At 46.5% G+C, this 21893-nt stretch overlaps 1 protein-coding gene across 1 annotated transcript in view; it reads left to right on the top strand.

Moving 5' to 3' along the window:
• Positions 1-21893, top strand: part of TMEM87B (transmembrane protein 87B) — a 206756-nt gene that overhangs the window by 53012 nt on the left and 131851 nt on the right. Inside the window, exon 4 of the mRNA XM_082250961.1 lies at positions 14769-14888. Within this exon, the coding sequence (XP_082107087.1) occupies positions 14769-14888 (120 nt within the window). The remainder of the gene's footprint in view (positions 1-14768; positions 14889-21893) is intronic.

The following is a 21893-nucleotide window of genomic DNA, read 5'->3' as shown; positions in this document are numbered from 1 at the left end:
ATGTTCCAAACAGTTGATTTGGCCACACCTAATGTTTTTGCTATCTCTCTGATGGGTTTGTTTTGTTTTTTCAGCCTTATGCTGGCTTGCTTCACTGATAGTGACAGCTCTTTGGATCTCATATTGAGAGTTGACAGCAACAGATTCCAAATGCAAATAGCACACTTGAAATTAACTCTGGACCTTTTATCTGCTCCTTGTAAATGGGATAATGAGGGAATAACACACACTTGGCCATGGAACAGCTGAGCAGCCAATTGTCCCATTACTTTTGGTTCCTTAACCACTTGCCTACAGTGCACTTTCACCCCCTTCCTGCCCAGGCCAATTTTAAGCTTTCAGCGCTGTCACATTTTGAATGACAATTGCGCGGTCATGCTACACTGTACCCATATGACATTTTTATCATTTTTTTCCACACAAATAGAGCTTTCTTTTGGTGGTATTTAATCACCTGTGCGATTTTTATTTCATACAAAAAAAAAAGAAAAAAGACAGAAAATTTTGGAAAAAAAAAAAAGTTTTTCTTATTTTCTGTGAGTACATTTTGAAAATAAATACATTTTTCTCCTTTTACTGATGTGCGCTGATGAGGCTGCACTGATGGGCACTGATGAGGAGGTACTAATATGCCACACTGATGAGCACTGATAGGTGGCACTGCGGCCACTGGACGGGGGCTGGCCTGCCTGTTTAACGCCTCGCGAGGTTGCATGCGACCGGGTCTCAGCCTGAGTCACCGCACTCCTCTTGGCCAACAGCTTCCCCCCCCTCCCCCCCCCCAATTTCGATGGCGAGGAGGTTCTGTCTGAGGCGGTGCTTGCCTGGTTCCTAGTGTAGTGAGTAGTTGCTGATGGAGTCTCTGGAGCATGTGAACCCCCCAGGGTTCCAGGTTGAACAAGGCAACTATGATTCCGGTAGAGGACTCTCTGGCTTTTAAAGACCCGGCTGACCGGAAGGCAGAGACTGTGGCCCGCAATATTTTCACTGTTGCTGGATTGGCGCTTAGGCCAGTATTTACCATTGCCCTATTGGTGCAAGCTTTCTGACCGAGTGGGCTAAACTTTTGCGCCATGGCCTAGTTCTTTGCCTTTGCTGAATTGACGGACATGTTTGGTCCAGGGGCTGCAGTTTATCTGCAATGCCTCTTTGGACACGGCTCCCTGATTTTAAGCTGTCTGTTTCGGCGTGTATTGTGGCTTAAGTGTTGGTCTGCAGACCAGACTTCTAAAAAAAAGAAAAAACCTGACAGATTTACCTTTTTGAGGACAATCGCCTGTCTGGGGCTACCCTGGATGACCTTATTTCGGGCCAGTTCACACCATAAAAACGCAGTCTTGATGCATTCAGGATGCTTTTCTGTATACGCGTTTGACGCATTTTTAGTGCGTTCCGGTGCATTGTTTTTCCCCCTCCTTTCTTCTTGGCTCTAGCCAGAGTGTCCCTTCCTCTGGACAAACTCCCAGAAGTTGCATGCTTCGATTCATTCACTACTGTCCAGCAGGTTGTCCTCCCTCCGGGCTTGCATGCGGGTGCTGGGCCTGATCATATCTACCTTCGAGGCAGTCCCAATTACACAGTTCCATACAAGGTCCCTTCAAAAGGAGATCCTGGTAAAGTAGGACAAGTGTCCAAAGTCTCTGGAAAATCTGAGCCAGATGAGCCGCAAAACCAGGGGGTCTCTGGTGTGGTGGCTTCCCTCCTCGGCAGGGCTAATCCTTTCTCCCCTTGCATTGGACAGTGTTCGCCATGGATGCCAGTCTGTCCGGGTGAGGAGGTGTCCTGGGACTGAGCTCTGCTCAGGGTTGTTGGACTCTGGAGGAGTCCAGACTACCAATCAATGTACTTAAAATTTGTGTAATCAGGCTGTGCCTGTATCACTATACGGATCGCCTCTGGTGGCTTTTGGTGCATATTCAGTTGGACAATGCCACGGCAGTGGCTTATGTCCATCACCAAGGAAGTAGCTGGCATTCTCCAGTGGGCAGAATGCTTCGTTTCGGCCCTCTCCATCATACACATTACAGGAGGGCAAAACTGGCAAGCCGACTTTCTTAGTCAGCAGGCTTTGGACCAATGGGAGTGGTCCCTTCATATAGATGTGTTTCATCAGATATGTCTCCAGTGGGGCACCCCTGAGGTGGATCTGTTGGCATTAAGGCTCAACAGAAAGGTACCGAGGCTTGTGTCAAGGTCATGGAATTCTTTAGTGGACGCCACAGGCGCTCTAGTGGCCCCAGTCAGAGCTGGTGGCGTTTTTATCTTGTCGTACCCCCTATTTGGTGGTCCACAAGGATAAGGTGGTTCTTCGCCCGTGTTCGTCATTCCTTCCTAAGGTAGTATGATTTCCATTTAAATGAAGACATTGTGTTGCCTTCCCTGTGTTCCAGGCCCAAACATTCTAAGGAATTTGCTTTGCATGCCTTGGATGTGGTTCGGGGGATTCGGGTGTATTTGGCAGCCGCGGAGTCTTTTCGGAGGTCAGACTCATTATTTGTGATCACAGATGGGCCAAGAAAAGGGATATCCGCTTCTTCTGCGACCATTTCCAGATGGATCAGACAGGCAGTGATGCAGGCCTATTCTATTGGGGATCAGGTTCCTTTTTTCCCTGTAACAGCGCACTCTACTCGGACGCTTAGTGCTTCTTGGGCCTTCCGTCATCGGGCATCAGTGGCACAGGTTTGCAAGGTGGCCACTTGGTTTTAGGTGCACGCTTTTACAAAATTCTACAAAGTGGATGTGTTGGCATCTGCGGATTATTCTTTTGGCCGCAAAGTTTTGCAGGCTGCTGTTTAGAGGGTCTGTTCCCTCTTTGAGGGTGTTGTGTTCAGTGTGCTCCAGTTGTTTTTTGTTGAGCTCCTGTTTACCTGGTTGGCTATGGTGTTTAGCCTTGGGATTTTTTGTTGTCCCACCCCTCATGTTTGGCACTGCTTGGGGGGACGTCCCTATAGTTCTGAATAATGGAGAAGCTGTGTATGTCCATGAACGAAAGAGAAAAAAAACCCCTATGGAGTTGAAATACTTCTGACTGCCTGTAGGTGTAGCCAAGTCTTCTTTTTTTTTTTCTGCCTAATGTCCTACTCCTGTAGGGGGCCAATATAACCATATAGTTCTGATTTAATGGAGAATCTGTGTCTGTCAATGAACTCAGAAGTAATGGGGTTTTTGACTTGCTGTAAAAACCCATTTCTCTAAGTCCTGCATTCTACAAATGTGCGAACCCTGTGTCCTTTTTCCAAACCCTTTCACAGTGGCAGAGCCTCGTACTGTCACAATACCATACCTGGGCAATGCGCTTGTGCCAAGTGGCCCACGTCCTGTGTTCTGATTTCAGCAGATAGCAGCTTGGCACGGATCCAGAAGCTAGTTGAGATCACTGGAATAGCGTTTTATACTTCTGTGATCTCCGCTTCCAGGGGCATTGGCCAGGTCAAGGTTCGTACGGTCATGAAAATCCTGGAAAAGTCATGGGATTTTGACATGACCCTTTCCAGGCCTGGAAAAGTCCTGGAAAATGGGCAAACATTAAGTTTTGGAAAAGTCATGCAAAAGTGTTGTGCAACTATTTATTTTTGTCTCTGGCCCCCTGTATTCTGTGGGAGCAGGGGACAGTAAGTGGACTATTTTCTGTGTTTCGGGTTTAGGCGGATTAATCAGCCGCAGCGCACAGCACAGCTGAAGCCTGATCACTGGTCTCTTCAATATGAATAGACCGTGACAGGCTGGGAACTCTGCGGCGGATTGATCCGCTGAAACTGAAACAGAGAAATCGTGCATTTACTGTCCCGCTTTCAGGGACGTACCAGCGGGGCGGGAGGGGGGGGCGCGTGCACTGGGGGGTGTCAGGCCGGTGTCCGCCGGGCCGCCCGCATCTCTGCACTATGGGGGGGGGGGAGGGGTGTCAGGCCGGTATCCGTCGGGCCGCCCGCATCTCTGCACTATGGGGGGGGGGGGGAGGGGGTGTCAGGCCGGTGTCCGTCGGGCCGCCCGCATCTCCATGTGAAGAAGGCAGCAGCAGGAAGAAGGTCAGTGAGAGTGCCTGAGGAGTCTCGTGTGCTGGATAGGAGGGGGATGGGATGGGACAGCTGCATAGAGAGGAATTGAATTTTCATATTCCTCATGTCACTGAATGTTGTTACTCCTCCTCTCAGAAGCTGCACTAGGAATATGGAAAGTTCAATTCATCTATATGCAGCTGCCCCATCCCCCTCCTACACAACTTCCTTTGCTGCCCCCCCAGTGCTCTTTTAGCCCCCCCCAGTGCTCTTTTAGCCCCCCCAGTGCTCTTTTAGCCCCCCCCCAGCCCCCAGTGCTCTTAGTCTGGCTCCCCCTCAGTGATTTCCTGTTCCCCCCCCCCCCCCAGACAGTGCTCTCCAGTTCCCCCCTCCCCCTGTGCTCTCAATCATCCACGTTTTCCCTGCCTGCCCCCCCAGTGCTCTCCACTCCCCTGCGCCTTCCAACCCCCCTGCAATGCTTTCCAAACCCCCCCTTAATTCTGTCTATCCCCCCCCCCCCATGCCCTTCAGCTCCTCCAGTGCTCTCTGCTTCCCCTGTGCTCTCCGGCCCCCCCTTGTGCTCTTCTATCTTCTATCATGTCCGCAGTCTCTGACTATCCCTTGTACCATGTCCGCAGTCTCTGACCATCCCCTGTACCATGTCCGCAGTCTCTGACCATCTCTTCTACCATGTCCGCAGTCTCTGACCATCTCCTGTATCATGTCCGCAGTCTCTGACCATCTCTTCTACCATGTCCGCAGTCTCTGACCATCTTTTCTACCATGTCCGCAGTCTCTGACCATCTCTTCTACCATGTCTGCAGTCTCTGACCATCTCTTCTACCATGTCCGCAGTCTCTGACCATCTCTTCTACCATGTCTGCAGTCTCTGACCATCTCTTCTACCATGTCCGCAGCCTTTGACCATCTCTTCTACCATATCCGCAGCCTTTGACCATCTCCTGTACCATGTCCACAGCCTTTGACCACCTCCTGTACCATGTCCACAGCCTTTGACCACCTCCTGTACCATGTCCACAGCCTCTGACCACCTCCTGTACCATGTCCACAGCCTCTGACCATCTCCTGTACCATGTCCACAGCCTCTGACCACCTCCTGTATCATGTCCGTAATCTCTGACGATCTCTTGTCTTTTATCATGTCTGCAGTCTCTGAGGGGGTCTGGAAAGGAGTCAAAAGTGGGAGTGCTGTCAGGATGGGGATCACAGGAGTCAGACGTGTGGACTGGGGAGAGGAGACTACAGGATAAAACCAGAGCATGGTGCACCTAAGAGGAGGTCAGTGACAGTGCTGCCCGGCCAGTCTGAGGGGGGGTCACTGATGTAAGGGGGCACTGTTATAAAGGTTCCTCCTTATATCAGGACACCCCCCCCCTCCCTTCCTTAGTGCATTCACTCTGTGGAAAGTGGTCTCTGGTCACCAGAGTCCCCCCTACATCAGAGTTCTCAGCTTTTTCACCCGTGCGCCTGAAGTGACACCCGCTCCGAGCTGCGGCAGTGGTGCTTCCATCTCATCCACTGTAAAACAAGGGACCATTTTGAGTCGCGCTGTATCCAGAAACTAAACCCTAACTGCAGAGGGTAATGTACACTACAAAGATTGTCATTTATTTTAGTAAAAATATGGTGGGTGTGACATGGATTTTCTTCTTATTTAACATGTCTACATAGACATTTCATGAAACTTTAGGTCATGAATATTTACGTGAAGTCATGGAAAAGTCATGGAATTTTATTGGTAAAAATGTGTATGAACCCTGCCAGGTATGGTGTGTGTATATATACATAGTTGTATAGCTGGACCAATGTAACTGTGTTAAATTCCCATGACTGGAATTATTGTTTAAAGTGTTTTTATTTATTTATTTATTTATTTATTTATTTATTTATTTTAGCAAATAGTAACTTTATAATTGAATGTGGGCCATTGAATTGTCTCTGCTTATAATATTTGTACACCCTTTTTAGACAGTAAGTACGGCAAACTTATGCACATTAGTCAATGTTGGAAAACAATTTGTAGCTATAAATATTGTACTCAGTATGAGAATCTTAGCAGTCAGTTAAATGCATGAGTAAAATTAAATTGTGCCCAGAACATGCAGAGTAAAGTACTTGTATATTCCAAACAAACCTTAAAGGTACTTTCTTTATCATTCATTGACAGACGCAGCTCCATAGTCTTCTTGAACATTGGGTTATGCTGCCCCCTACAGGTGTAGGACACTAGGCCAAAACAAGCTTTACCACGCCTATGGGGCAGTCCCTGTAGGTATACACCCACACACTCTGCTTTAGCCTTCAGTTTGTTTCTGCCTAGTTTAGTAGTAGGACCTAGTTCCCTGCTGGAACCTCAGTCTTAGCTGTTTTTTTGTTTGGGAACCTTTTTTGTACAACTTTTTTATTTATTTTATTTTTTTTAGTTAGTGTTCCTTAGAGAACTACAAGCAACAGCTGGCTGGGTTTTGGACTGGATATACTAGATCTTTCAGGTCTCCCAGCCTGGCCAGCGAGCGTGAGCAAGTTATAGTCCTGCACTAGGCCTCGCCCCGATGGAGGGGCTGGCCCAGGAGTGAAACATCTCGCCGGGACGCAAATGACCTAGGGTGTCCTGTGTCGCAGCGTACCCTCTGACTGTCAGCCCCCCTACCCCGGGTGGAGAGGTAGCCTGTTTGGAGTGGCGCCCATCTGATGGCCTTGGAATAGTGAGTAAGTGTTCCCTCCCCATTTCTCTGGCGGTCTCGAGTGGACGTGGGCTCCCTCCCTGGGAGAGTCAGACCCTTGGGTATCCCTCGGTTCCCCTGGCCTCTCGGTGATACCAGGCCCCCCCTTAGGCCTGTCCCCTCCCCCCACAAGCAGGTTCCTAACTCTGGAGGGCAGATGTATTGCAGCAGCTGTGGCAGTTCTGCGGGGGGGGGGGGGGGGGAGAGTTTTGTCCTGGCGGGGTCTCCTCCTCCTGTAGCCTCCAGGCTGTTTTGGTGGTATATTCATGCGGTCCCGCTAGGTATTCCTCACTCCCCCTGCTGCAGGCTGTGTTAGGGCTGGGACTTGTGGTACCGCTTTTGCGACTTTTCTTCTTCACTGCTTTTTTAATACTCAGTGCTAATGGAGTCCCAGGACCAAAGCTCACCTACAGGCCTCCTCAGTGCAGTTGCGGGACCCTTCGGGTCGCAGCCCCTGTCTGCTTTTACAGCAGTTTTTGAAAACCTGGCGTCAAAAGTGGACTTAGTTTTCTGGGGTAGATGTGGCTGCCACAGACACACACCATCCTGGTGGATCTGCGTCTTCGCATTGTGACGGTGAGGAGAATATATCCTCGTCAGCTGCCGCGTGGGAAAGCGCGCTGGTGGAGGTATTTATTGTGTTGGTGCGGGAAACCTTAAAAATGGCGGATTCTACAGCGTTAGGGATGCAGATGTCTTTTGGCACCCGCAAATCCCAGAAGTCGGGCAGGGTTTTTCCCTGTCCGGAACTTTTTGAAAATATTGTCAATGAACAGTGAGGGCGCATCAAACAAATGTTATTGGTGCTGAAGCGCTTTAAAAGGTGCTACCCCTTCACTGATGCGGTTTCCACTAGGTGGACAGTGCCACCAAGAGTGGATCATCTGGTTTCCAGACTAGACAAGTCTACTGTGGTCCCGATGGGAAGAGTCCCCGGTATTTACAGACCCCGTGGATAGATGGATTGAGTGTCTGTCCTGCCATTTGCATGTGTTAGCGGGCTCGGTACTAAAACCGGTCTTTGTGATCACTCTGGTATCACAGAATGGGCGAAGTTGCTGAAAGATGACTTTGAAACGGAGCAGCTCTCACCGGGCCTGATAGAGCTATCGGACTTACGAGAGGCGGTACAAGATCTGCTGTCGCAAGGGGTGATTGTGCCGGTTCCTTCTCGGGAACGCTTTCAGGGGTTCTATTCAAACCTGTTCACTGTGCCCAGGAAAGAAGGAGAAGTGGGTCCAATCCTGGACCTCAAGGCTCTGAACCTCTTTGTGCGGGTACAGAAGTTTCGAATGGAGTCCAATCGCACGGTAATAGCGTCTCTACACCCAAGGAGACTTTTTGGCCCCCATAGATATCAAGGATGCTAATCTACACATCCCTACTTACGCTGGACACCAGCGTTTTTCTTTGCTTCGCTGTAGGAGAAGAGCATTATCAGGCGTTACCCTTTGGTCTCACCTCTGCCCCCAGGGTCTTCACCAAAGTGTTGGCTCCGGTGTTGGCATTACTGTGACAGCAGGGGATTACAGTACTGGGGTACCTGGACGATCTCCTAAGAGCTGACTCGCATTCAGCCCTGTTGGGCGACTTGGCAATTACTGTAAGGACTCTGCAAGAGATTGGTTGGAACATCAATTTAAAGAGGTTGTAAACCCCAAATTTATTTATTTTTTTCAACCTGCAAGAGAAACACATAATGAGCTAGTATGCATCGCATACTAGCTCATTATGAAATACTTACCTTAGAACGAGCCCCCGCCGTGCCGCCCGCTTACCTCTGACGGGGCGACATGGTCAGTCGCCCGTCTTCCGGGATTGCGGCATCTGGCCATCTGAGCCGCAGTGATGTCACTCCTGCGCATGCACGCACGCGGGAGCCGACGGTCACGGCACGGAGCTCTGAAGGAACGGCACCAGCGGCCGTTCCTTCCGAGCGCATGCGCCAGTGACATCACTGGCTGCATGTAAGGTAAATATCTCCTAAACGGTGCAAGTTTAGGAGATATTTACAGTACCTACAGGTAAGCCTTATCATAGGTCCATCTAGTGGTCCACAGAGATAAAGTGGTGCTTTGATCTAATCAGTTGTTTCTTCCTAAGGTGGTTTCTGATTTTCCTTTTAAATGAAAACATTGTGCTGTCTTCACTCTGTTCTAAGCCCAAGCATCCCAAGGGAATTGCTTTGCATTTTTTGGCTGTGGTTTGGGCAAGTAGAGTTTACTTGGCGGCTACTGTATCTTTCAGGAAATCAGACTTTGTCTTCACCGAAGGACCTCGAAAGAGATTGGCTGCGTCTGCTGCGACCATATCCAGATGGATCAGGCAGACGGTGTCAGCGGAGATACCCGCCTGATAGGGAAGTGAAGCACTCACTTAGTTACAGCTATTAGTGGCCGCTCGCCCGCCCGCCGGGTCTGTTAGTTCATTCATGCACATCGTAGTAGTAGTGACATCACCGGGAGACGGGTCTTTTGAAACCTGCGCTGCGCCCGCAGGGGCCATCTTTAGTACCGCATTTTTAACCCATTTTCGGCCGAAATGGAATAAGCCCATTTTCGTCCGAAAATTTTGGTGGCTGAAATTTCGGTGCACCACTAGCGGCCATGTCTGTGGAGTCTTCTGGGCGGCGTTTTCGGCTGTGGGAGCCCCTCTTCATCCCCTGGTGCAGACTCCTGGATCCTTTCGTTTCCTGATCGCCGCTCGTCTGCAGATTCTCCTGATTTCTGCAGGGTGGTGAGTCTGGTGGGGTCCTCTCCCTCTCTGCTGAGGTTCGATTGGTGCTCTGTGACTGGCAACCGGGTGGAGCTGCCAGAGCGGTTGGGGTTGTCACCTTTTTTTGTGGGGTCCCCCTGGTGACTCATGGAGTCTTTGGAGCACATCTCCCCACCTGATCTCCTCTCTGGGGCTGCGGGGCCATCTGGGTCCCATTCATCCATCGATGCAGTGACGGCGGTCCTGGAGTCCTTTGTGTTCCGGGTGGAGGTGGCTTTTGGGGATGGGCTGGCATAAAGTGCCCCCTGCCTTCTCCTACCTCATCTGTCTCATCCGATCCTGAATCTGAATCGGCTGCTGACGTGGGTTACCCTGCTGGGTCTGCGACCATGTGCCCTGAATCCTCAAATAGTGAGGAGGATTTCTCCACTTCTGCAACCGCGCATGAAAAAGCGCTGGTGGATGCACTGATTGTGCTTGGGACTTAAAGGCTCGCCTTTGTTTCGGCAGTGGTCCTTCAGGGTCTTTTTTGGCTCAAATGCGGGTCTGCGAACCAGACTTCTAAAAAGGTCTTGACTGATCATCCCTTTCAAGGAGATTGACTGTTCGTGCTACCCTGGAGGACATCCTCAAAGGTCTCACGGGGGGGGGGGGGGGGATTGGGGGAAGAGTACCTTTTCTTCCGCAGGCTACTAATGAATGGGCCCTCCTTCTCGGCTCATACGTTTTTTTTTTTTTTTTTTCGTCCCTCAGGGTCAACTGACAAGGGATTGAAGCCCTTTGGGATCCAAGCAAACTTTGTCTGGCTAGTCAAGTGCGGGCTTCTCCAGGCCTGCGGACAAGGCCCCTTCAACTGGAAGGTGTGCCCTCACCTGTATCTGGGGTGGAGGGATGTCTTCGCTGGTTTCCGGTTCTGTGGACTTCCCTGGTACAAGACAAGTGGGTCCACAAGATTTTACGGTTCGGCTACAAGAACGAGTTTCATTCTTGCCCTCTGGTAAGGTTCTTCCTTCTAACGTTTGACTGTCCCTGGTCCGCTTACAGGCTCTTTTTGGGGCGGTGCAAGACCCTTTACTTCAAAGGGTGATTGTCCCGGTTCTGAATTTGGAAAGTTTTCAGGGGTTTTTACTCAAACTTGTTTACAGTCCCCAGGAAGGAAGGCAAGGTACGTCCAATTCTGGACATCAAGGCGCTGAATTGCTTTGTGCGGGTGCAGGCGTTCAGAATGGAGTCCTTTCGCACTATGGTGGCTTCCCTGCATCAGGGGGATTTTCTTGCCTCCATCGACATCAAGGATGCTTACCTTCACATTCCAATATGTGTCAGTGTATGTGCGCTTCCTCTGCTTTGCTGTGGGAGAGGAGCATTATCAGTTTGTGGCGTTACCCTTTGGTCTCGCCTCCCTCCGCTCCTCGGATCTTCATGAAAGTGTTAGCCCCAGTGCTAGCATTGTTATACCAATGGGGGATTGCGGTACTGGGCTACTTGGACGACCTCCTTCTGCGAGCAGAGTCTCCTACTGCTCTGGTGAAAAACCTGGAAATCGCCATATGAACTTTAAGGGATTTTGGCTAGTTTCAGAATTTTCAGAAGTTTGCTCTGGTTCCATCCACAAAGCTAGACTGTCTGGGTCTGACTCTGGACTTGGCCTTAGCCAGAATGCACCTTCCTCTGTACAAACTCCAGAAACTGCAGGCTGCAATTAGTTTCCGGCTTTTCAGCCGATGGTCATCCCTCCGGACTTGCATGCGGGTGCTGGGCCTGATTGTGTCTACCTTCGAGGTGGTTCTGTTTGCACAGTTCCATGCTCTCTTGGTGCTTTGGGACCTCTATTTGGTGCTCTGTCTTCCAGACGCTTCCTTTTGAGAATCTTCGGGAGATTCCCCTGGATACGCTGTCCTAGAAGGTAGTCTTTTTTTGGTGGCTATCACCTCTACGCACAGGTGTCGGAATTGGCGGCGTTATCCTGTTTACATTTCTTGGTGGTTCACAGAGATAAGGTGGTTCTTCCCTCTGTCTGTCGTTCCTTCCTCGGGTTGTCTCTGATTTTCATTTGAATGAAGACATTGTGTTGCCTTCCCTGTGTCCTAGGCAAAAACATCCAAAGGAAATTGCTTTGCATGCCTTGGATTTGCTCCAGGCAATTAGGGTGTACCTAGCAGCTACGGAGTCTTTTTAGACTCCCTATTTGTGCTCACGGATGGGCCTCGGAAAGGGTTGCCCGCTTCCTCTGCAACCATTTCCAGATGGATCAGACAGATGGTGGTTCAGGTCTATTCCATCAAGGGTCAGGTTCCTCCTTTCCCTGTCAAGGCACATTCTGCTCAGGCACTCAGTGCCTCCTGGTCCTTCCGTCATCAGGCGTCAGTGACGCAGGTTTGCAAGGTGGCCACCTGGTCGTCGGTGCACTCTTTCACAAAGTTCTATAAAGTGGATGTGTTGGCATCTGCGGATGTTTCTTTTAGCTGCAAGGTTTTTGCAGGCTGCTCTTTAGAGGATCTAGTCCTCTTTAAGGGTGTATTTTGTGTGTGTGTTTGTTTTTTTTGTTTTTTTCAGGTGAGCTCCAGTTGTTTTGGTTGAGCTCCTGTTTACCTGGTTGGCTATAGTTAGCCTTGGGAGTTTTTTTTTTTTTTTTTGCTGTTCCAACCCCTCATGTTTAACACTACTTTAGGACATCCCAATGATTAAGAAGATCAGGAGCTTTGTCCACCAATGAAGGAAAGAGCAAATGGGTTTTTTGACTTACCGTAAAATCAATTTCTCTGATGTTCATTGACCGACAAAGCACTCATCCCACTGTGGAGTTGTAATTCTTCTGACACTGCTTGTAACAAAACTGAGTACCTATAGCAGGGGAGGGAGTATATTCCCTGGGACTGCCAATAGGCGTAGCCAGACTTTTTTTTTCTGCCTAGTGTCATACTTCTGTAGGGGGCAGTATAACCCAATAGTTAAGAAGATTAGGAGCTATGCAAGTCAATGAACATCAGAGATGGATTTTACGGTAAGTCAAAAATCCCATTTATTTCTGTTTCAAAATATTTGGTATTTTTTTATTTTCTTAAAAAAAAAAAAAAAACGAAACTAGCGGTGTTTAAGTACCACAAAAAAAAGATAAAAATGTAATTTGTGTACAGTATTGCATGACTGAGCAATTGTCTAAATGGCAAAAAATGCCCTAGTCATGAAGTGGGTAAAATCTTCCGGTGGTAAAAACAATCCCTCATTCGTCTCTGTATCAATAAGAGAGAGAGAGATTCTCAAAACGTTTAATCGTGCAGCTCTAATCAGTAATATGGCTCACCTAGCATACAGTATCCACATTATAATACAATATGTGTTATACGTACTCCTATATTTCATACATAACTTTCCTATGTGTCATGGTTGAAGTACAAGATTCAGCATACATAAAACCATTAACACGGTGGGAACTACTGTGCTCCAGTTTTGGATATAATGGCAAAGTAATAAAAAAAAAAAAAAAAAAAAAGTAGCTGGCCTCCTTTGTATAGAAGTCAATCAAGAGGGAAGAGAGAACCAGATCCAGTAAAGGAGAAAGACCGAATACAACAACAAAACCTTACTGAAGCGCAAGTGGCTTATTGCTCAAACAGCACTCACCCAGCACTCTGAGAGCTAGAGGTGTATGGATCGTGAAACAGTGAAAGAAATGTAAGCATTAGGTACCCTGCAATAGCAAATAATCCATAGGCACCTGAAGGTCAGGAAATCTCATCCATGACAAGATGTGTTCAAACAAGTTTGTCAATTTTAAAAGAGTAATACTTTAAACGAAACCAGATGTCTCTGAACTGCTCCTTTCTATCGCTGGTAAAGTTAACCCTTCTCTCTGCCTCCGTGAGTTTGTTGACCAATGCTGTGATTTTTGAAAAACTTTGAGAATGAATAACTTCACAATAAAAATAGCTACAGGGATGATTTAAGGTATGTTTCAATAATTGAATTGCTGTGAAGATCTGTAAACCATGTAATGTCCATAGTCTAAGCACATGTGCACTTTTAAAGCCTAAGTTTAAAAAAAAGCCATTGCTTACCTTAACCACTTCAGCCCCGGAAGGTTTTGCCCCCTTAATGACCAGGCCAATTTTTACTGTTACTATAACTGCCAACTGCGCGGTTGTGTGACGCTGCACCCAAATAAAATTAAAGTCCCCCCCCCCCAAATAGAGCTTTATTTTGGTGGTGTTTGATTGAAAAAAAAAAGTTTTTAAATTCTACTATAAACCTATCCAATAAAAAAAAATTTAAAAAATCTATTTTCTTCATCAGTTTTGCCTGCCAATATGTATTCAGCTACATATTTTTGCCAAACAAAAAAATACCAAAAAGTGTATATTGATTGGTTTGGCCAAAATTTTATAGCATCTGCAAACAATGGCATATTTTTATTGAATTTTTTTTTTTTTTTCACTGGTAATGGCAGGGATGGCATGAAATGACGTACAGGTACGTGATTTTGCGCGGTAGAGCGGACCTGCTGCAGTAACTATGCAGTAGGCGATCAGTAAGTGGTTAAATTAGTTGTAAACCCTCACATATACCCGGTGAAGTGACTGACCTTGTGCCTGTTTATCTGCAGTCTTCTCGTCTCTAGAGCAGTTTTAAAGTGCTGAATTTTAAAGCTTCTGAGAGTTAAAAAAAACAAAAAAAACAAAGGGGTGCAGAGCGGAAGTTACCCTCTGCATAACCCAGTGAGGAGAGCTGTGTGAGCTGATTGGAGGGAAGAGATTTACCCCCTTCCACACATCACACAGGAATATCTCTTGGAGGTCTCTCCACTGTCACCATTTTTCTCTCAATATCAGGAAATCTCATCAACTTGTCAAAAGTGATTCATGCTGATATAAGCAGCAGACCGAAATGACACTTGGTGCTCTTAATTGAGACAAGTATACACTATAGAGGCATTTGCTTTGCTCATATTTTATAACTGAGGTTTACAACCACTTTAAGTTGGGTGTGCTCTTTGTGCTGCTGTATACTCCTTTTTATATGAAATCTTTCTCCTCTGATGGCCCATGTCGTAATCTTTCGGTGCGTCATAGGTTAATACAACTTAGGGGCTGTCGCTTGCTCTTCTCAAAAGAGCCAGACTGTGCCCCTTTATTTATTCTTATGTTTATTTCGGACATATGTCAGATAAGAGGCAGTGGTCAATTATGAATGCATCATTGTTATACTCTTTTAAGTTTGTGTTATTGGTGATAACTTCCTTTTATAGATTTTAACTAATGTTTTACTTTGGGATTTAGATTCTACAAACCAGTTTTTCTTTTACTTTTATCAGGAGGCTCTTCAAAATGATGATGTGCGCAAACATATAATGGATGGGCCGTATAATGAAAATACTAAGGAGATTGATTGTAAAAATGGAGCTCCCTTCATACTATTGCAAAATGTAAGTATGGTGCTGTTCTCTGTTCAAAAAATGCAGCCATTTCTTAAAAGAAAAAAAAAAAAAAAAAAAGTCTAAAAAGCAGCATGGAGTCTGCAGCTCTTATTGCTTGGGTGTTGAGATGACCCTCTTTCCTCACTGCGTTAGTCATTAGTCACTGATTTGAAATAAATAAGCAGAAAATGACTGACACTTACGCAACTTTTTTGATTCTTGGTCAGTGATTCAGAAACTAGTAAAGTTAGCGGGTCAACGTAACAGTCCTTTGGTTAAAGGAATTGTAAAATCAGAAGGTTTTTTTATCTTGATGCATTAAGATAAAAAAACTGTGTAGCGGCCACCCCTAATACTTACCTGAGCCCTATCTTTCAGGTGATGTCCACGAGTCCCTCGGTTGTCTGGGACTCTCCCTCCTGATGGCGCCATTGGCTCCTGCGGCTGTCAAGTAATTTCTGTTAGCCAATCAGGAGAGAGAGAGGGGGCGGGGCCGAACTTCAGCTCTGTGTCTGAATGGACACATGAAGCTGCAGCTCAGCTCAGGTGCCCCCCACACCAAGCTGCTTGCTTTGGGGGCACTCGACAGGAGGGAGGGGCTAGGAGCAGCAACGAGGGACCTAAAGAGGAGGATCCAGGCCACCCTGTTCAAGTATAACATGTTCGTTATTTTTCTCCTTGTTATCATTTCTCCCCTTGTATTGGACAGTGGTCACCACGGATGCCAGTCTGTCCAGGTGGGGAGGTGTCCTGGGACTGAGCTCTGCTCAGGGTTGTTGGGCGCTGGAAGAGTCTAGATTACCGATCAATGCCTCGGAACTTTGGGCGATCAGGCTGTGCTTAGATCACTGGACGGATTGTCTCCATAGGCTACTGGTATGGATCCAGTGGGACAATGCCACGGCAGTGGCCTGCAGGGCCGCTGATAGGGGGGGGGGACCGCCAGTCCTCCTTTAGGGGGCCCGGGCACACAGGGGAATCAGTTTGGTCAGGCAGAGGGGCAATTGCAGAAGGAAGCCCTCTCTGCAGCAGCTGAAAGACAGTTTCTTCCCCTCCTGCCAGCTTTCAGCTGCTCCGGGAAGAGACAGACACAGGGCATCATTTTTGTAATTGCTTCTCTGACACCAATCCCCCTCCCTGTTCTGCCTGCTTCTGAAACATCCCCTCTCTCACACAGGGTCGCCTGTGTGCTAAAAAATAAGGGCCCCATCTATTACGCGGTGACTTGCCCTTAGCGGCTAGAGGAGGAAGAGTACACTTCCCACCTGTGAGTCCTTTGATAAGTTTATCCAACAAAGACCCAAATAGGCGGTTCCCGGTAAAGGGGAGATCTGATAGAGCCTTTTTAGAAGCCTGGTCCGCAAACCAGCTCTTTAGCCCCCTTATGCGTGGTTACCATTATTGCGTTTAGAACCACTCCACTGACTCACAACAATTTTGTCACAGTAGGCAGGAAAAGGAAGTACCTTTGCTGCTTTTAGGGGATCTGCGATCCCCGAGGGAACGGACACCCCCCATGTTAACAATTTCCTGCACCGATCCAATCAGTGCATCCACCAGTGCCCTTGTATGCGCATGTGCAGAAAAAAAAAAATAGTCCTCACCGCAGAGCACCCAAAGTGTGTGATCGCAGACCCAGTAGAGTCGCTACCTGTTGTGTGTCCGGTGGGGGACACCCGACGTAGACCTGTTAGTTTCTCGACTCAACGAGAAGGTACAGAGGTTTGTAGCCAGGCCTCTGGATCCTCTGGCTGACGCCACAGACGCACTGGTGGCTTCTTGCGGTCAGTATCTGCTGATCTATGCATTTCCTCCGCTGAAACTTCTGCCAAGGCTTCTGCACTGAATAGAGGTGGAAGGGATTCCGGTTATTCTGGTGGCCCCAGACTGGCCTCGCCGGTCTTGGTATGCAGATCTAGTAAGGATGCTCCTTGAAGACTTCCTCTCAGGGAAGATCTGTGGTCTCAAGGGCCGATCTTCCATCCTTCTTTTAGAGTTTCTGGCTTTAACGGCGTGGCTGTTGAAAGCCAGGTATTTAAGGATACGGTTCTTTCTGACTCAGTGACTCCTACACCGTTGAAGGCTAGAAAATCTACCTCCAGGAAGATTTATCATCGTACGTGGAAATCGTACATATCATGGTGTGGATCGATTTTAAGGTGCATCCACGCTCCTTTTTCAGTGGCTAGGATATTGGCTTTCCTCCAAAGAAGGGTTGAGCAGCGCTTGGACTTGGGTACTAATAAAGGCCAGTTGTCGGTTTTGGTGGTGTTTTTTCAACGCCCTTTAGCCACGCATTCTTTGTTTGTCATGTGGCTCCTCCGATACGGTCCCCGTTACCTCCGTGGGATCTTAACTTGGTACTGTCTGTTTTCAAAAACCTCCCTTTGAAAACTTGGGGAGATTCCTCTGTTTACACTGTCATAGATGGTAGCCTTTTTGGTGGCTATTACCTCTGCCCGCAGAGTGTCTGCATTGGTGGCGCTGTCCTGCCGTTCTCCTTCTGTGGTGGTCCACAGAGATTAAGTGGTACTTCAATCCAATCAGTTTCTTCGTAAAGTGGTTTCTGATTTCCATGGACTGAAGACAATGTGCTGCCTTCTCTCTGCCTAAGCCCAAGCATCCCAAGGAAAATGCCTTGCGATCTTTTTACTGTGGTTTGTGAAATTGGGTTTCATGTAAGGACCTCGAAAGGGATTGTCTGTCTGCGGCAACCATATCCAGGTGGATCAGGCAGACGGTGGTACAGACTCATTCACTGAAGGGTCAGGTTCCACCTTTCCCTGTGAAGGCGCATTCTACTAGGGCGCTGAGTGCTTCTTGGGCTTTTCGCCATCAGACGTTAGTGATACAAGTTTGCAAGGGGGGAACTTGGTCGTCTGTGCACATGTTCACAAAATTCTACATCGTAGATGTGTTGGCATCCTCAGATGCTTCTTTTTGCCACAAGGTTTTGCAGGCTGCTGTTTTAAAAATAGAAAATTTTCTCTTTGAGGGGTGTATGTATTTCGAGGTGAGCTCCAGTTTTTCCTGGTTGAGCTCTGTTTACTGGTTGGCTAAGTTTAGCCTTTGGGGAATTGCGTTCTTCCTCTAAGTTTTCCCACCTCTCATGCAAATACTGCTTTGGGATGTCCCAATGATTAAGAAGAATATGGAGCTGCGTCTGTCAATGAACGATAGAGAAAACTGGATTTTTGACTTACCGCAAAATCCTTTTCTCTAAAGTTCATCGACAGATGCAGCACCCGCCCCTCTATTTCTGAGTTAGGGCTCTTTCACACGGGCGGTCCGATCAGATCCGCCTGTCGGTTTTTTTAGGCGGATCTGATCGGATCCTCCATGCAGCTCTATGGGGCAGTGGGTGTCAGCGGAGGTCACCTCCGCTGACACCCGCTGCCATCCGCATCCGATCCTGTGCTGAAATCTGGACGGATGGAAACCCTATTTTTCCATCCGTTCAGTAATCGGAGCGGATCTGATGAGAGCGGACAAGCGGTCCGCTCTCCTCCGATCCCCCATAGAGGGCAGCGGGTGCTGAGACACCTCCCTCTCCGCTCTGCAAGCGGAGACGGAGCTGTCATCCGCCGGCTCAGCGGGGATCGCGGATCGATCCCCGCTGAGCAACACGGATCCGCCTGCGGAGGCGGACCGTGTGAAAGAAGCCTTAGTTGGGTTTTTTTCCCCTCTAACACTGCGTGCAACAAAACTGAATCCTATAGCAGAGTGAGTGGGTGTATGCCTGCAGGCACTGCTCCATAAGCGTAAAGTTTTTTTTTTTTCCCTGCCTAGTTTCCTACTCCTGCAGGGGGCAGCTTAACCCAATGGTTAAGAAGAATATGGAGCTGCGTCTGTCAATAAACTTCAGAGAAAAGGATTTTACCGTAAGTCAAAGATCCAATATATATATATATATATATATATTTTCCCTTAGCCAGTGAAGTGGGGTTAAAAGGGAAAAAAAAATGCTAGGAGGTAGAGCTTTTTGACAAGAGGCTATAATAATAAAAAAAAAAAAAAAAAACGTTCCCGTTTTTATCCTAGCATTTTTTTTTTTTCTTTTCCTTCTGCGGCTTGTGGTTTATACTCCCAGCCCATTCCCTGTACAGCCAGACCCCAGGTTACAAAACAAGATAGGTTTTTGTAGGTTTGTTCTTAAGCTGAATTTGCAAGCAAGTTGGAACAGGTAAATTTTTTTTTTTTTTTTTTTTTAGAAGTCTACACCTAAAAAAAAAAAAAAAAAAAAAAATGTAGGTTTTTTTGGGTGGCCTAGAAAATGGTTAATACCCCATGTAACATTTGTTTTGCTGTCTGTGCCCATGTTCAGAAGATTTCACCTTACTTTCTGTCCCTGTGACAATTTGATTTTGAGAATTTTGGGTTGTTGTGAAAACAAGGATTGGGGTGATAAAGCTTTAGTGGAGACACCTTTTTCCCATGATAACTCTTACAGGAGTGAATTTCCCTTCCTAGGAGTAGATTTCCTCTCACTTCCTGTTGTCTCCCTGCATTTGTAAATACGAGCTGTATGCATGGTCGATTGTTTGTAACTCGGGGACTGCCTGTATGTGTAAGACAGAGAATGGAAAGAAGTACCAGGATGATGCATCTCCAGCACACAAGGGTTGCATCATCAGTTGCTGCCCAGTGACCAAAGGGAGAAGGTGCTGGGTCAGAAAAAGCAGCACAGAAGTTGACAGCGCAAAATATGCGATAGAAAATGTGGAGCTGTCAGTGCTGGAGGAGGGTAAACCCAGAGGTAAGTCTGCCATAAAGTGCAAGTATGCTTTTTTTAAAGGAAATATGTAGTAGTTTTTTAAATATTCACTGCCTGTCTGTAATCGGTTTATGCATGGTTTAGTGTAGAAAACAAACTGCCTGTCATTCTGCTTGTGTTTTACAATCTTCTTTTTTTTTTTTTTGTCACAGCCAAAGTTGCAAAATGCACAACGCTCTGAAAAAGAGGTATGCTCATTGTTTGAAAATTCTGTCCTATATCCTTTGGATGACTTCTAGTGTTATGAGGACATTAAAGATTTAAAGTAGAACTTAAGGAAACACACTTTCATTGTGGGTGGCGCAAGGGTTATAACCCTCTCAGGTTGTGGTTTTTTTTTTTTTTTCTTTTTTTGTAATTTGTGCCCACTAAGTGAAAGGAAATATCTCTAAAGTGAGGAGTCCTTTGGTTGTCACCAGGGCCATCAGTACCAGTGTCCCCATTAGAAGTATTCCTCTCTATTGCTGTTCTGGTGAAAGATCAAAATTTTGGAAGTTCTTTCACTTTTAATCTCAGTGTTTAAAATGATAAACAAAACGGAGGGTGACATTCCCTAACAGGATCACAGGCAATAAAAACTTGCCAGTTGTTCTAATCCTTCCCCACGCTGTCTAAAGTTTTTGTCTACATACTTTAAAGTAGAACTATAGGCTAAATGTTCTTTTCTTTATTTAGGATAGAGAAAGGAAGGGTTATAACCCCTTTCAGGTTCTTTATTTAGGATCGAGTAAGGAAGGGTTATAACCCCTTTCAGGTTCTATTTTATCTGTGTCTCATTGGGGATATTTACCCTCCCATGGCCAAAACAGGATGTGAAAGGAAAGCCCTGAAAATTAAGGGAATCTGAAATAAACTGAGTCCGGTTGAAATATCAATACAAGGAGTATAAAATACAAAGTATAAATCCAGTATGTCTCCCTCCTTGAATGTTTGTTTTTTTTTTTTTTTAATTGCGCTAAAGTGGGTATTTTGTTGGAGATGGCCTCTTAGCCAGACATGCAAACCGTCCGAGGACTTACCATATATATTCAGCATTACTATGCTTTGTGCTTTCATCTGCCGTAAAACTTCTATGCTCCTCAGATGTAGTACATAAAGTTCTAATGGGTAAACCTACATACCATAACCCACATGGACATGTCAGGCAATTGTCTACAAATTGTGAAGAGCAATTGTGAAAGAAAGTGATTTGAGACTTTTGCCCATTTCCCTGAAAGGCTTTTTGACCACATGACACATGTTTACATGTGATGCATTTTTTTTTCTACATTGGTACATCCCAACTAGGTTTCAAAATATGTTACCAGGTTGTGTTTCTCTTCTAGGGTAAGTGGGAATTTTGCTAGGTGCAATCTTTTTCCTTTTTAAATTGGGAGCTTTTCTGTATGCAAGTTTAAGCTTATTGATAACAATGGATTTTAAGTTGGGGTCCTGCAGTAGGATGGACCAGTGCTTCGTAAACATACATAGTAAACATAATTAACAACCATTATAGACAATATGTCTTGCAAAGGGATTATTACACCAAATCTGTTTCCAGTAACCCAATGTGAGGTTGGCATAGCAGGGAGCATAATGTGCTCCCATGTCTGTGCCAGTCCTCTGAATGTGAAAATTCCCATCGAACTGGAAGTAATTGTTCAGACAGAATTGTGTAACCTTTAGAAAAAAGTTAGCTTGTTGGTCCTTGAAATCAGAATGAGGGGACAGGTAATAATTCAATGCTCTGAGTCCTACTGGATATTATATTGATGTATACAGGAAACACGCATGTAACGATATCCATAAATATGTATATGTATATATACGGGTTCAGATTTTTGAAAAGGTACATCCCGATACAAATGTAAGTTACTAAGGGGCAAAAAAATAATCTATTTAAAGTGATAAATCACTTAGGATGCTTTACATAGATGCCGCGATGGGGCATCCGGGTGGGTTATGGGCATCATTCTGAGTTTTTGGAAGATGATAAAAATAATCAAGTTAGGAACAACTTAAAAAAATAAATAAATAATAAAAAAAAAAAAAAGCTTCATGTTTGTTTGACTACTCCATCCTGCTTGAGAGATCAGTACTTTCAATTCTAAAGTGAATTCAGCTAGGGGGGTCTTTTGGAAGTTTTTCGCAGGTGTTGCAATCAAATGGAAATCGATGAGCCTCTTTGATGCAGTCGGCTCTGTATTGTACAAGGTGGTATCAAAAAGCTTTGAGACTAGTTTTGTAACACGCCGAACATATGGCTGAAC

Source organism: Pelophylax lessonae (assembly GCF_965119305.1).
Source record: "Pelophylax lessonae genome assembly, chromosome: 3".
Classification (NCBI taxonomy): domain Eukaryota; kingdom Metazoa; phylum Chordata; class Amphibia; order Anura; family Ranidae; genus Pelophylax; species Pelophylax lessonae.
This window is presented reverse-complemented; position numbering and strand designations above follow the sequence as displayed.